Source organism: Syzygium oleosum, unplaced genomic scaffold, assembly GCF_021117445.2.
Source record: "Syzygium oleosum isolate NSW1041296 unplaced genomic scaffold, Sole_v2.1 Sole_v2.25, whole genome shotgun sequence".
NCBI lineage: Eukaryota > Viridiplantae > Streptophyta > Magnoliopsida > Myrtales > Myrtaceae > Syzygium > Syzygium oleosum.
The window spans coordinates 1,898,991-1,914,810 of NW_026607509.1; the positions used below are offsets into that span (position 1 = coordinate 1,898,991).

General features: G+C 40.0%; 1 protein-coding gene and 1 pseudogene across 1 annotated transcript; both read right to left on the bottom strand.

The window, feature by feature from the left end:
• Window positions 1-2,644: 2,644 nt before the first annotated feature.
• On the bottom strand, window positions 2,645-3,200 carry LOC115674890 (dirigent protein 22-like; annotated as a pseudogene).
• A 10,560-nt stretch (window positions 3,201-13,760) lies between these two features.
• Window positions 13,761-14,339, bottom strand: LOC115667666 (dirigent protein 22-like). Its single transcript, XM_030589224.2, has one exon. The coding sequence runs from the start codon at window positions 14,337-14,339 to the stop codon at window positions 13,761-13,763; it is 579 nt and encodes a 192-aa protein (XP_030445084.1).
• Window positions 14,340-15,820: the final 1,481 nt, after the last annotated feature.

Consider the following 15,820-nt stretch of genomic DNA (forward strand, 5'->3'; position numbering starts at 1 on the left):
TGGGTCCCAATGTTGCTCCATCATTTGCGAAAAATAACAAAAGAAGTAAAGTCACAAGGTCTATCCGGTGGGAAACACTGCTGAGAGTATCGGTAATGTGTACTTCAGCCTTTACCTGACTACGAAAATGACTGATGATGTTATACGAAAGTCGTTCCGTATATATATTATGTCATGTTCCCATCCAAGACATATGCTCTCTATTTGTTAATTTATTTTCGTTTCGATTCTCTTTCTCACTTGCAAATGTATCTTCTCGTGGGGAAGTTCTTATACTGGATCTATATTCACAGACCGCGCATAGTCAAGCCATCGAATTCCAAGGGACTCACGTGTGGATCAGACGTGGGATCCATATGCAATCCAATGTGAGATCCACATAAAAATCTGACTTGGATCGAGTTTAGGCAAGTTCTTCTTTTCTCTTAGGGTAAAAAATCACTTCTCTCCCTCTCTCTACAAACTTTCTAAAGCGTTGCACAACCAGCCCCCGATTGGTGGGTGGTTTACGTCTCTCTCTCGTTCGTGAGGTCACATCGAACACGATTGGTGAGAGGCCATGCGATGAGCGTGGCCAATACGTGGTAGTTGGAGAGACAGAGAGAGTTCTTTTTCTTTTTTATAAATTTAGCTTATTTTTAATTTAATTTAAATAAAATTTCTGTAAAGAATTAGATTTGGACTAAAATGACAACGTTTTAGCTATATCACCACCACATAGGATAGATAAAGAAAATAAAAAGGCCATGTCAGCATTTTCTGTTAGCCAAGTTGGATGGAATTAACAGAAGGAATCGATTGTATCAATTTAACAAGTTTTAGGACTTAATTATACTTTCGTGACAAATTTTAGAACTTTTAGTACACTTATCCCATTTTTCTAACTATAAAGAAGCTTTCATTGACATGCTAACTTTTGGCGAGAGCTTAAAAAATCAAAAGAGAATAATGTTAGTTGTACAGTAGCTGTAGAGTGATAGTTTCAGAAATTTTTTAGTAATGAAGTAATGCGATGGACCTCTTGTAGGTTACTTGAACGTGACACATTCATGAAAAATAATACCGTGCGCTATATATTGTTCTTGCATTTTATGCATGTATGCTTTCATATCACTAGCAATATCTTAAAGCAAAGTGTAGTATACATCGAGAAAGTCAATGCTAACATGGGTGATTGTTATATGCACTAGTTGTAATGTAGAGATTAATCAAAGATGCTTTTAATAAACAGACACGTGCTTTACTCGCAAAGTTAGTGAAATTATGGTTGTGAACCATACATCAAGCTAGGTCATACCGTCATAAGGCAAAAATGTCTTTGTTCTCTCCAATGATTAGTGAAATAAGTCGGTCATACCATTCGACAATATCGCAAGAACCGAATTCCAGAATTGCATCAAGAGATACGGAAATTGGCTTATTAAACTTGGATATGCCCCCTTGATCTTTTCCTGAAACAAGAACAAAAATGTAAAGTTATTTTTCTCTTGAATATCTTCTACCAAGTCACCACTAGAAGTACCAGTAGTCTTGGATAGACTCTGGATGAAACATGAATAAAACCCTGTCAATGTTTTCTAAGTTCAGATTGAATAGATCGGCTTGACAACTCGGCTGATGAAGAAACTCAATCCATCGGCCTGCTCTTTCATTTTGATGAAAGAGACGAATCCATCTAGGTCACACAATATAATTTGAGATCGGCATGACTCGTTTATCTGATTTTCCAAGGTAAAAATTCTTCATTGGATATGCATTAGCCATGGATTGCAAAGAGAATATTGAGCAACATTGATAATTTGGCGAGTATTTGCTTTAATTACAAATTCAACTTACAATAAAGAATTAATCAATCATGTTGATTAACACGAACATACTCACAGCACTAAACTATATATATATATATATATATTTAATGTTATGGTCAAGATGATATTGTTTCCCAGTGTATATAAGCTGTGTATAAAGTTGGTCACGATGCCGGTGAACATTATGATGATAAATGTATTATTTCAATCTTTACCAGTCAAATCATCACACACGTCCGTAGATCACGGGGCCTATGTGACCCATTGGCTCGCGACCCTACGTACATGATACGATGAATTTCTTGCGACGGTGTAGGTGCAAAGTTTCGTAAATTTAAATTATGTACAAAGATCCACTTCTCCTTACCTCAGTTGGTTTCTGAACAAATCACAACTTTTAATACTTCAGTTATAAACGTCACTTTATGATGGATTGGATGAATGAAATTTCATCTCGTAGATCACAAATTTTATGCGTGTGGTCTTCATTTGCAACTTGCTCTAGTGTGTCCCGTTTTGTTGTGCTATCGTTGTGCAATGTCTTATCACTTACGAAATATAATCAGGTGGGCTCCAATTACTCTTATGTCATTTCTTGCACTGCTATAAATAACGGTATTACGTAACCTCATCCTATGTTGGAGAATAAATGGAGAGCTCGCTTGTTAACAACAAAACACTCAGTAACAAGATAGCTGGAACGGTTTCCAATCATGCACTGTCGACAGAATTATAAGAAACTCTTCCAAACTTCTCATGAAACCTTTTCATGCTCTCTCCCTGAGAGTTTAATTATGTTTTTATTGTTATTGATTCAAACAAAGACAACTCCCAAGCTTAACCTAGCGAAACTGTCAATAGTGGTACACAGAGCAATCATTCACAAGAACGAGGAGTCCAGTGTTCGGGTCGAACAAGTAAGTGCTGGTCTGAACATAACCCCGGGCCAACCGGAATAGACCAGTTCCACCCACGATTGGCATTTCTCTCACCTTCGAGAACAACAAGTTCCTTCCCGCAACGGTCAAACTGCTCCCATTGTACTTTCCCTCCGTGAACACGAAGTTCATGGACATCAACACGGCCACCTCCGTTCGGGATGCAAATGCCACCATGCCTTGGAGCCTACCCAAGTTCTTTGAGCTCATCTTGGGGCCCACAGTCAATGCATCGTCAAAAATCCCTACTAGACCGAATGACGTGGCGGACTAATTGGTCGTTGACGCCTGGGCTACGTTTATGGTGGTGGCGTTGCTCCCGGCGTTTTGGTCATGCACGTAGACGTCGAATGAGCTTCTCAAGGTTGGAGGTTAGGAGTTTGGATTTTGCGGTGAGTACGGTGGAAGAAATAACGAATGAGAAGAGAAGGAGCTTGGTTAGGGTTAAGGCCATGGCGTGGGAATTGGGAAGGGAATGATAGGCTAGACGTAGTGACTGAGGAAGAGAAATAACAAAGCAAGTTTTGGTTGCACTAGTTCGCAATGTAGCGGTTTCATTTCATGCATTTTATAGTGCCCCGAGTGAGACTCTTTCCAAGGATGAAAAGTCAAGATGAAGAAAACAGGCTGGAACATTTATAGTGCGAGAAGATATAATATACGAATAGGTCGTGAACACGAGATTGTTTTTCTTAAAAAAAAAGAAGAAACAAAACGGATATCTTTAAGACGACCTCAACTTATAAGTTCACCATTGTCATGGGAATCCAAAAAAAGAGAAATGTTTATGTAATAGTCTTAAATCTACCGTGATATTAACAGCTTGTTTTGATATAAAAAAAATACAAATAATAAGTAATTAAAAATTATTGTGGGGTTCACTCCAGAATTTATGGCTCACACTGTGATATTACTCTCACGATAGCCTAGAGACAATTATGCTAGCATAGCCTTTCAAAAAAGGCATGCAAACGTGTAACCATTATTGTCATTGAGTTTGGTTTGGTATGCATAGTTAGCATGCGTAATATGTATAAAACTGGTGAGAGGCTTAGAGAGTATTGAGAGTCATCGTCATTCATGAGAATCGAGAGTAAGAGAGAACTTTTTTTTCTTTTCTTGCGGGTTCAAGTTTAATTTAAGATTGAGAAACTCTTATGAGTGAATGTAAATGAGTAGTTGTAATATCATATTTTACGATGATAATATGTTCATCTCATCGATCTCCCTCATAGATTAGGCATATAGTCAAATCACGTAAGTCCATTGTGTTCAAATTGTATTTATGTACTTATTTGTTACTCAAACTCTTTCGTTCCGTATTCGTGTTATAAATTGGTATCGGAGGTTAGGATTATTATTAATTGATTGTTCTTCTACGAAATTCGAGGCGGGAAGACGCATGTGCGCACGAGGCATTTATATGTACCGGCTCTTCTGCCCGATGTTGCTCCTCCTTTCGCGAAAAGTAACAAAAGAAGTAAAGTCACATGGTCGTGTCGGTGGGAAACAATAAAATAGATTCTCCAAGACTCTTTAGATATTGCAATATAAAATGGACGACTTTTATAGCTTTAGTCATTCTACATACATTATGTCAAGTTCATATGATTGTAGTGCAGATTATGGCATTCTTTTATCGCCTTCCTAGACATATGCTCTCTATTTGTTAATCCTTCCATTTGATTCTCTCTCTCCTCATTGTTACTCCCCTGCAATTGTGTCTTTTCAAGGGAATATGTAAGGGCCAGTGCGCTTAAACTATTGAACTCACATGGAACAAATACCAAATTCATATGCAGCTCAATGTAAGGTCCACGCGATGACCTCGATCATAATGGATCTGAGTCTATGCAAGTGAACATGCTTTTGTTCTCTTATGGTAAAAAAATTGCGCTTCTCTCTTGCCCTCTTTACAAACTTTCTATAGCCTTCCTCTACCAATCCCTAATTGGTGGGTCTCTCTCTCTCTGTATTTCTTAACTAAAGAAAAGCTTTCTTTGACTTGACTTCTAATTTTTTGCACGTTCAGTGAAGGTTAACAAAGACAAATACAATAATGTTGGGCGAATTACAACTAAATTTAGTACAATTGTGTCAATTTAGTCATAAACCTTTTTTTTTATTTGCCAATGAGTGTTGAACCTTTTGCATTTGTGCAAGTTTAGTCCATCTGTCCAATTTTAGCTGGCCAACACTGACATAACACTATTGGCGCTGACGTGGAATTTATAAATAATGTTTTAATAATTCTTTGAATTTTTTTATAATTTGTTCTTTTCTTTTCTTTAATTTTTTTCCTCCACTTAGGGCTAGTGAGGGTCGCTGGCCACGCCCTCACCAGCACTAAGTGAGGGCCACGACGCCCTCACTTGGCCAGATTTGGCAAGGGCATCCTGGCCCTAAGTTGATGGGAAAAAATTAAAGAAAAGAAAAGAAAAAAGAAAAAAATTTCAAATTTTCAAAAAATTATAAAAATATTATTAAAAAAGTCAATGTCAGCGCTGGCCGATCAAAATTGGCTAGATGGACTAAATTGACATAAGTGCAAAAGGTTGGGAGAATTACAACTAAATTTATTACAATTGTGCCAATTCAGTTATAAACCTTTTTTGTATTTGTCAATGAGTGTTGAACCTTTTGCATTTGTGCAAGTTTAGTTCATCTGTCCAATTTTAGCTGGTCGACACTAATGTAACACCACTGGCGCTAACGTGGACTTTATAAATAATATTTTAATAATTCTTTGCATTTTTTTATAATTTTTTCTTTTCTTTTCTTTAGTTTTTTTCCTCCACTTAGGGCTGGTGAGGGTCGTTGGCCGCGCCTTCGCCAGCATTGGGTGAGGGCCATGGTGCCCTAGCTTGGCCCTAAGTGGATGGGAAAAAATTAAAGAAAAGAAAAGAAGAAAAAAAATTCAAAATTTCAAAAAATTATAAAAATATTATTTAAAAAGTCTATGTCAGCACTGGCTGGTCAAAATTGGCTAGATGGACTAAATTGGCATAAGTGCAAAAGGTTTAGGACTGAATTAGCAAAATAAAAAAGGTTTATGACTCAATTAGCACAATTGCAATATATTTATGACTTTTTTTTTATAATTTTCCTGAATAATGTTAGTGATTCAACGACCGTAGACTTACAATTTAAGAAATTGTTTTGTAATAAGAGGATGTGATGAATTCTTATACCATTAGAAGTATCAGTAGTTTTGAGTAAACTCTCTATTGGATTTGTATCATATGCTAATTGATGAAGTCCAAAAATACACCCTGAAACCATCTCTCTTTTCCTTTTGTCTTTTCTCTTCCTTTACCCAAATAGAGTAGCCCACTGACCCACCACTAGCACCTATCCTGCAACCCATTGCGACCATCGCTAGTGGTCGCCACTACCCCTATAACCGCCAACTCCGATGGCCGCCTCTCATGGCGCCACCATCACCAAAAAGTTTCTCTCTGAAAACAAAATTCGAACTTGCAAGTGCATTTCTTAATAAACCAATTTTGTAAATCAATCTACTTCACATTTCTCATGCATGAAAGTGGGTTTTCAGAATAAATGAGGTACACTGATTATTAATTTGTTGATTTTTTTTATTCTATTAGTCTTTGTATTTGGTTCCTTAATCCCATACCAGGCCTCAAACTTAAGTGTTGACCATTTGAAGTGTTCAAAATAAAAAATGAAAGTCGTGTAATAATACCTGAATAATGGGAATGGAAGAATGCTTTCTTTGCGAAATATTAAATAGTGTATATTATTGGTAGATTTTAGCCTTTAAGCAATGTAATATGCAAGATTCTATTTCCTATTTGAGTGCATTTTTCTATTGAATGAAATAAGTAACCCGTCGTTACTTAGTGAATTAAGTGATTTTTTGACTTAATTGGATCATGAAGTCAAAACTATTTTATGGTTATCAAATATTCTTAATTTTATTAAGTGCCAAAGACATTAATTTATAGCACTTATTGGAGTTACGAAACTGGACATGGCATGTAACCTTTTTGGCATGCAACAAAATATCGTTATGCATATGGTCATGGCATGTGAACAAGAAAAAATAAAGTGTTCATAGCCAATATGAAGGGAAGTCGACACAAGCAATATCATCTTTTATGATGATAATAGGTCCATCTCGTCAATCTCCCCCCATAGATTAGGCATATAGTCGAATCACATAAGTCCGTTGTGTTCAAATTTTATTCATGTACTTATTTGTTACTCAATCCATTTTGTTCCGCATTCGTGTTATAAATTGGTACCAGAGCTTAGGATTATCATTGATTGATTGTTCTTCTACGAAATTCGAGGCGGGAAGATGCATGTGTGCATGAGGCATTTATGGGTGCGCATGAATACCATTCTGTGCCCAGAAACTATTTCTGAACAGAAATGATTTTTTTTTTATTCTGTGCCCGAAAACAATTTCTGAGCATTATGTCGGCCGTGCGGGGGTTCCTGGGTTATCAAAAAATAATAATAATAATAATAATTTTTGAGCATTTGAAGGCGTTTGATAAACTGTCCAAAATTTATATTCCTAGAGTAGAAAAGAACCGAAATGCATTTGGTAACTACACAAAATTTCTGTTCCCAAATAATATTTTGAATTGTTTAATTTTTTTTTTCTTTCTACCCATTTTCTTCTTTGACCATGGCCGGTCGCCGGCGGCCGGTGACCGGCCACAGCCCAGGGCCGGCGAGGGCGTCACGGCCCTCGCCGGCCGCCGGCGGAGGCGAGGGCGAGGGCTGGACCCTCACCGTCGCGACCGACGGCGAAGCCGACCTCGCCGTGGGTCGCGATGGCGAGGCTCGGCCTCGCCCAGATCTGGCGAGGCCAAGCCTCGTCGTCTCTAGGCGAGGCCGCCTCGCCCAGGCGGCGAGGGCCGTGACGCCCTTGCCGGCCCTAGGCTGTGGCCGGTCGCCGGCCGTGAACGGCGGCCGGCCCAGCCCAGGGAAGAACAACACAAAAATAAGAAAAGAAAAAAAAGAAAAACAAGAAAAAAAACTGATTCTCAAAATTGTGCCGAGAAATAAGAAGCAACTTTTTTTTACTTCTTGTTTCTCTTCCAAAACTGTTTCTGGGCACAAATTTTTGCAAAAATATGCCCGGGAACAAAAAGTTTACCAAAAGCATTTCTGTTCCCAAACTATTTCTGGGAACAAAAGAACATAAATTTTCACTATTTGGCACGTTACCAAATGGGCCCTATACGTACCGGCTCTTTTGCCCGATGTTACTCCTCCTTTTGCGAAAAGTAACAAAAGAAATAAAGTCACATAGTTGTGTCGGTGGGAAAAAATAAAAGAGATTCTCCAGACTTTCTAGATATTGCAATATAAAATTGACAACTTTTATAGCTTTAGTCATCCTACATACATTATGTCAAGTTCGTATGATTGTAGTGCAGATTATGACTCTTTTTTTTTTATCGCGTTCCTAGACATATGCTCTCTAATTGTTAATCTTTCCCTTTTGATTCTCTCTCTCCTCATTGTTTTGTTTTTTGTTGTCAATCGTTCTCCTCAATGTTACTTCCCTGCAAATGTATCTTTTCAGGGGGAATATCCAAGGACCGGTGCGCTTAAGCTATTGAATTTCATGGAGCTCACACATGGAACAAATATTGAATTTATATGCAGCTCAACATAAGGTCCACGCGATGACCCCGATCATAATGGATCTGAGTCTAGGCAAATGAACATGCTTTTGTTCTCTTATGATAAAGAAATTGCGCTTCTCTCCCTTTCTCTCTCTACAAACTTTCTATAGCCTTCCTCTACCAATCCCTAATTGGTGGGTCTCTCTCTGTATTTCTTAACTAAAGAAAAGCTTTCTTTCACTTGACTTCTAATTTTTGGCACGTTCAGTGATGGTTAACAAAGCAAATTAGAATAATGTTGGGAGAATTACAACTAAACTTATTGTAATTGTGACTGTTCAGACCTAAACCTTAATTTTTTTGAGCCAATTAGTCTTAAACATGTTGCATTTGTGCTAGTTCAGTCCATCCGTCCAATTTTGGCCAGTCGACGTTGATGTAACACTGCTGGCGCTAAAGTGGACTTTTTAAAATAATTTTTAAAATTTTTTTCTTTTCTTTTCCTTAGTTTTTTTCCCTCCACTTAGGGCTGATGAGGGTCGCCGGCCATAGGCGAGGGCGTCCTGGCCCTCGCCGGCACTAGGCGAGGGCCGTGGTGCCCTCGCTTGGCCAGATCTGGTGAGGGCATCTCGGCCCTAAGTGGAGGGGAAAAAATTAAAGAAAATAAAAATAATAAAAATTTCTAAAATTATTAAAATATTATTAAAAAATTCCACACCGATGTCAGTTGGCCAAAATTGCCTAGATGGATTGAATTGGCAGAAATGCAAGAGGTTTAAGTCTAAATTGGCACAACTACAATAGACTTAGGACTTTTCAAATAATTTTCTTGAATAATGTTAGTGATTCGGGCAGTGAATGACAACTATTTTGTTTCGAAAATTAATTTATGGCCAGAAATAGAATTTTTGTTTCTATTCCATGGATGAGTTTCTGAGCAAAAATATACATTTGATAACTACACAATTTCTGTTCCAAAACAAAAATTTGTTTGATAACGGCACAAAATTTCTCCTTCTTGAGTGGCTGGCAAGTGGACGGCAGCAGGGGATGGTGGGCGGCGAGGGGAGGCGGCGGCGGACGGCGAAGTGGCCAGTGTGGAGGATGACGGCCAGCATTGGGTAGCAACGGGAGGTGGGCGACGGCTGGTGGCGGAAGGTGGGTGGCAGCGAGAGGAGGGCAGCGACGGGAGGTGGGCGGCGGTGGGAGAAGGGCGGCCGGCGGCGGGAGACAGTGAACGGTGGGAGGCGGCAGCTGATAGGTGGGTGGCGGGTGGGTGGGTGGGCGATCGGCTAATAGCGAGGGCGAATGATCTCATTTTTATTATGGAAATAGAAAAGTAGAAAATTTTTACTTTTCATTTATGTTCTAAACCTATTTCTGAAATTAAAATTTGTTCCATAAATAAAAATAAATAAAATTACGTTACCAAACGGATTTTCGTTCCAAACTTGTTTCTAAACCTATTTCTGAAATTAAAATTTGTTCCATAAATAAAAATAAATAAAATTGCGTTACCAAATGGATTTTCGTTCCAAACTTGTTTCAGAAACATAAAAATAGAAAAACAGAATGGTTATCATTCGCAGCCTCAACAACCGTAAACTTATAGTTTAAGAAATTGTTTTGTAATAAAAGGATGTGATTTATTCTTGTACAATTAGATGTATCTGTAGTTTTGGGTGAACTCTCCATTGGATTTGTATCATATGGTAATTGACGAAGTCCAAAAATACATCCTGAAACCTATCTCCCTTTTCTTTGTCTTTTCTCCTCCTTTACCCAAATAGAGTAGCCCACTGACCCACCGTTGGCGCTTATTCTGCCGCCCATTGCAACCATCGCTAGTCGTCGCCACTACCCCTACAACCGCCAACTCCATCAAAGAAATTCATATGGAGCATAAGAAAGCAACAAAGATTTTTGTTAATAATATTTTAGCTATTGCTTTGGCGAAAAATTCAGTTTTTCATGAACAAAGCAAACATGTTGATGTTCAATATCACTTCATTTGAGAACAAGCAAGAGAGAAGGAAATTGAAGTTTCACATGTGAATAGGGGAGATCAAGTACTAAAATTTTTTACTGAACCTTTCAAGATTGATGCATTTCGGAAGTTCAAATGTCTGCTTGGAATGATTAATGGAAAAGAATTCGGTTTAGGGGAGTGTTAGTAAATAAACCAAATTCATTTCAATGGAAGTTGTCAATTATGCGACGAGGTTATTGATTCAATGGATGAGTTGTCGATTTTAATGGTTGTCAATCGTTTACTTGCTTGTCGATTTACAAGATTGATGCCAATGTCTGCTCGGCTTCCGAGATGGCGCATAAATTGAGAGAGACTTTGTTATAATGTTGCTTTAAAGAGTATGTTCGCATTTCAATGTCTAGTTAATGTTTTATGACCGTTCATGTTTCTATGTTGAGTTTAATGTTCTATAAATTCTCAGGAATCTATCTCCTTGTAATGCTAAATATATCTATGAATCATTTAAGAGTCTTGTAATAGCCTATATAAAGGCAAGTCTTGTGATCATTCCTTTCAAGGTGAAATAAAAAAGCAAAAAAAAAAACCTATTTTCCCTGTTCTCTTCGTTGAGTTGTGCGAGTTGTGAGAGTTTTCACATTCGAACATCCTCAATCGACAACTTTAGGACGTTGATCAAGAACTCTTTTCTAGGATCGACAATTCTCTTGGGGAATGGACAAGTCATTTTCAAAATTACCCTATCATTGAAGAGGCTGATAAAGTTGATACATGGTTCTATCTGTAGACTCTTGCTCTATTTTTTTAACTATACCGAACCTTTCCTTGGTCGATTCAATGGATGAGTTGTCGATTTTAATGGCTGTCAATCGTTTACTTGCTTATCGATTTACAAGATTGATGCCAATGTCTGCTCGGCTTCCAAGACAGCGCATAAATTGAGAGAGGCATTGTTATAATGTTGCTTTAAAGAGTATATTCGCATTTCAATGTCTAGTTAATGTTTTATGTCCGTTCGTGTTTCTATGTTGAGTTTAATGTTCTATAAATTCTCAAGAATCTATCTCCTTGTAATGCTATATATATATATATATATATATATATATATATATATATATATATATAAATCATTTAAGAGTCTTAATTGTAATAGCCTATATAAAGGCCAGTCTTGTGATCATTCCTTTCAAGGTGAAATAAAAAAGCAAAAAAAAAAAAACCTATTTGCCCTGTTCTCTTCGTTGTGTTGTCCGAGTTGTGAGAGTTTTCACATTCAAACATCCTCAATCGACAACTTTAGGACGTTGATCGAGATCTCTTTTCTAGGATCGACAATTCTCTTGGGGAATGGACAAGTTATTTTCAAAATTACCCTATCATTGAAGGGGCTGATAAAGTTTATACGTGGTTCTATCTGTAGACTCTTGCTCTATTTTTTTTAAGGGAAAAAACCACCAAAAACCCCAAACTTTGTCATCTGTGACACATTTACCCCGAACTTTTTTTTGTGACACCAAAAACCCCGAACTTTGCTTTTTGTGACACATTTACCCCAATGTATTTAGTCCATGGGCATTTTCGTTTTTTTTGCTTTTTCTTTTTTTTTCCTTTCCGACGAGGGCGGCCCTCGCCTGGGCGAGCGAGGGCGGCCCTCGCCGGCGTCGGGCGAGGTTCGCCCTCGCCTGGGCGAGCGAGGGCGGCCCTCGCCCGACTCAGCGAGGTCGACCCTCGCCGGCGTCGGGCGAGGGTCGACCTCGCTCGAGTCGGGCGAGGGCCGCCCTCGCTCGCCCAGCGAGGCGACCCTCGCCGGCGTCGGCGAGGTCCGCCCTCGCACGGGCGAGCGAGGGCGGCCCTCGCCCGATCTGGCGAGGTCGACCTCGCCGGCGTCGAGCGAGGGCGGCCCTCGCGGATCCGGCGAGGGCGGCCCTCGCCAAATCGGGCGAGGGCGACCCTCGCTCGACGCCGGCGAGGGTCGCCCTCGCCCGATCCGGCGAGGGCCGCCCTCACCGGCGTCGGGCGAGGGCCACCCTCGCTCGCCCGAGCGAGGGCGACCCTCGCCCTACGCCGGCGAGGGTCGACCTCGCCGGATCGGGCGAGGTCCGCCTCGCCCGCCCGATGAGGCGGACCTCGCCCGACGCCGGCGAGGGTCGCCCTCGCCTGGGCGAGCGAGGGCGGCCCTCGCCCGACTCGAGGCAAGGTCGACCCTTGCCCGATGCCGGCGAGGGTTGACCTCGCTCGAGTCGGGCGAGGGCCGCCCTCGCTCGCCCGGGCGAGGGCGAACCGCGCCCGACGCCGGCGAGGGCCGCCCTCGCTCGACGCCGGCGAGGGCTCCCCTCGCCGGATCCGGCGAGGGCCCCCCTCGCCGGATCCGGCGAGGCCCCCCCTCGCCGGAAAGGAAAAAAAAAAAAAAAAAAGAAAAAGCAAAAAAGACGAAAATGCCCATGTACTAAATACATTGGGGTAAATGTGTCACAAAAAGCAAAGTTCAGGATTTTTGGTGTCACAAAAAAAAGTTCGGGGTAAATGTGTCACAGATGGTAAAGTTTGGGGTTTTTGGTGGTTTTTTCCCTTTTTTTAACTATACCGAACCTTCCCTTGGCTCTCTATTTTTTTGCACAGAGCTTAACAAATAAAAAGAGTAATGTTAGTTGTACAGTAGCTGTAGAGTGATAGTTTAAGAAATTGTTTTGTAATAAAATGATGTGATGTGATGTGATGGAACTCTTGTAGGGTGCTTGAACATGACACATTCATGAGAATAAGCTTCCTAGGATGTTTGCTTGGCTTCACTCTCATTTTCGCTCCAAGATGTAGCAGTAACTTAGAGAGATAATATATGATTTAGGAACAGTATCTTCCGCAATAGCTTTTCCAGGGATGGAGTGGAAGGCAGTTACGTGCACGGTACGGAAGTGAATACGTTTGTATTTATTTTCTTTTAATACAATTAGAAATTAAATAAAAAAAATAGTGGGAGAGATCAGAGGGTGATTATATACTTATTAACTTGGAAAATCTATTCCAACATTAACTCTGATATCATTTAATTGCATCGCAAGGTTTCGTGCTGTCGGTCATAATTGTTTCACGGAAGTTTTAGAAAATGCCAAAATAGTGCTAATCCTTTCTGTTCTTTTTTGCATTAGTTTACCCCTAATTTAGGACGGTCTAGTAAAACGAATCTACCTTGAATGTATTTCTCGTAAATTGAACAGATACTCGGTATATTTACGATTTTTTTCTTTAAAAAAGAAAAGATGAAGCCAGCAAAAGTATTTTTGCATTATGGAGGTAAAGTCGTGCATCGCGAACGTTAACAGTACACAACATCTGAACTGAAACTGTATTATTGACTTCCATGGACAGAAATATAACTTCCTTTATTATCGCGGTGCTCGTTCTCGTACCTTCATCATCAGTAATGTAATGCGTAGGCATCGTACTTCACAATTGCATTATTCGTCCTCGGATTGTTAGTGTATGTTCTCAGCTGAATATATCCGCGAGCAAACCGGAAAATGCCGGTCCCTCCTACGATCGCCAGCTCCCTAGGATTTTTCAGAATCGGGTCTTGCCCCAACACGCTCAACGTGCTCCCGTTGTACGCTCCTTCCACAAAAACCAAGTTCATCGTTAAGGTGAGGCTGACCTCGCTTTGTGATGACGACGCATATATCCCCTGCGCTCTCCCGACGAGCGTGGAGTTTGGGTCTGGGCTCATGGTCAATGGGTCGTCGATGACCGCGACGAGGCCGAAAGACGTAGATGACGTATTTGTTGTTGCTGCTTGGGCGACGGGCACGGCAGTAGGATGTTGCCCGGTGATTGTGTCGTGGAGATAGAAGCGAAGATGGGTCATCTTCTCGGGTTTGAGCCCGAACTGATCTCGAGCAGATAGTTCTCGAGCGAACAGTGTCTCGGATTTGATCGCGGTGAGAAAGGTGAGGGAAAAGAAGAAGGCCAAGATGGTGAAACTCGTCTTGAAGTGAGCCATTAGGGAGAGAGAGATTTGATGCGTGTTGAAGAGGAGGCTGCTAACATTGATATATAATTCCATCCGGAGACTTTTGCTCTAATTTTTAACTATAGAGAAGCTTTCATTGGCACTCTAAATAATAGTGATGAATCCTTCTGAGGTACTTGAACATGACACATTCATGAGAAATAATGCTCAATGTGCTATAAATTATTCTTGCATTTTATGCATTATGCTTTTATATCACTAGAGATAAGAATATAGCTTAAAAGTGACCCGGAGAATTTTCTGTACATCTAGATATATGGAAAAGAGTACATGGAGAGCCTATTTCTAGGCTAAATGAGATGGCTATCTAAGGTAATAAGATAAATACAATATCAAATATAATCGAACAAGGATATGCACCATCAAAAAAAGACATATGCATAATCATGAGAGAAATGCAAAATCAAGTCGTTATCCCTAATATCACTAACACCTAGCATTATTTGAAAGCAAATTGTAGTACATATCCATAAAAATCAATGCTAACATGGATGATTTTTATATACACGAGCTGCATAAATAATCTCTGAGATAATAAAAGATGCTTTCCAAAAGCAGGCACGTGTTTTACTCACAAAGTTAGCGAAATTATAGTTAACAATCGTACATCAAGCTAGGTCATGGTTATAAGGCAAAAAAATGTCCTTTTTTTTCCCTCCAATGAGTTGTGAAATAGGTACGATGGCATATCCGCTGACTAGGCAGAGCAAGGTCAACGTACTAATTATCGATCAATCTTGGGATATAATGAGTACTTTGGGAGCACCTAATAATGCTTAACAGAAAAATCACCGGTCGTTATCGGCTGACTAGGCAAAGCAAGGTCAACGTACTAATCAGGTAGCCGCCTGGATATTTGAGAGGATCAAATTTTGGATTAATTAGTTAGCCGCCTACGTAAGCACCAGTGGTTTTGAGTAGACTCTCGATTTCATTTGCATCGCATGGCAATTGACGAAGTCAAATTGGACCAAGAGAGTTCCGAGGGCAAGTTTAATTATGCATTTGGAAATTGACTATTCGGTATGTATGGAATTCTATTTTGTTTTGTCTATGTCACCCAAGGCCATGGTGGCCTAGCCGTATCTGGGCAAGGGTGGCGGCAGATTTTCTGATGAGGCAAATGTCGACGTCACCTAAGTAATTGATTTTTCAAATTTGTGGTATTTAAGTGATCAATTTTTCAAATTTGTGGTACTTAAGTGAATGAAAAAAATTACAAAAATTGTTCATGTCGGCGTTGGTGGTACCGCGTGGGCCAACTGCTATCCACGTCAGATTTCAGGCAAGACAAATCACTGATGGTACTTAAGTGATCGATTTTTCAAATTAATAACACTTAAGTGAGCGAAAAAAAAATTATGGCACTTAAGTGAGCGCCGTATGAAAATTATGGCACTCCCACTGTTCTTATCCCGATTTAATCAGTAGACTTTTGCTCTAGTTTTCTA

Coding starts and splice junctions, on each gene's coding strand:
- LOC115667666 (XM_030589224.2), bottom strand. CDS start 14,339: ATGGCTCACTTCAAGACGAGTTTCACCATCTTGGCCTTCTTCTTTTCC.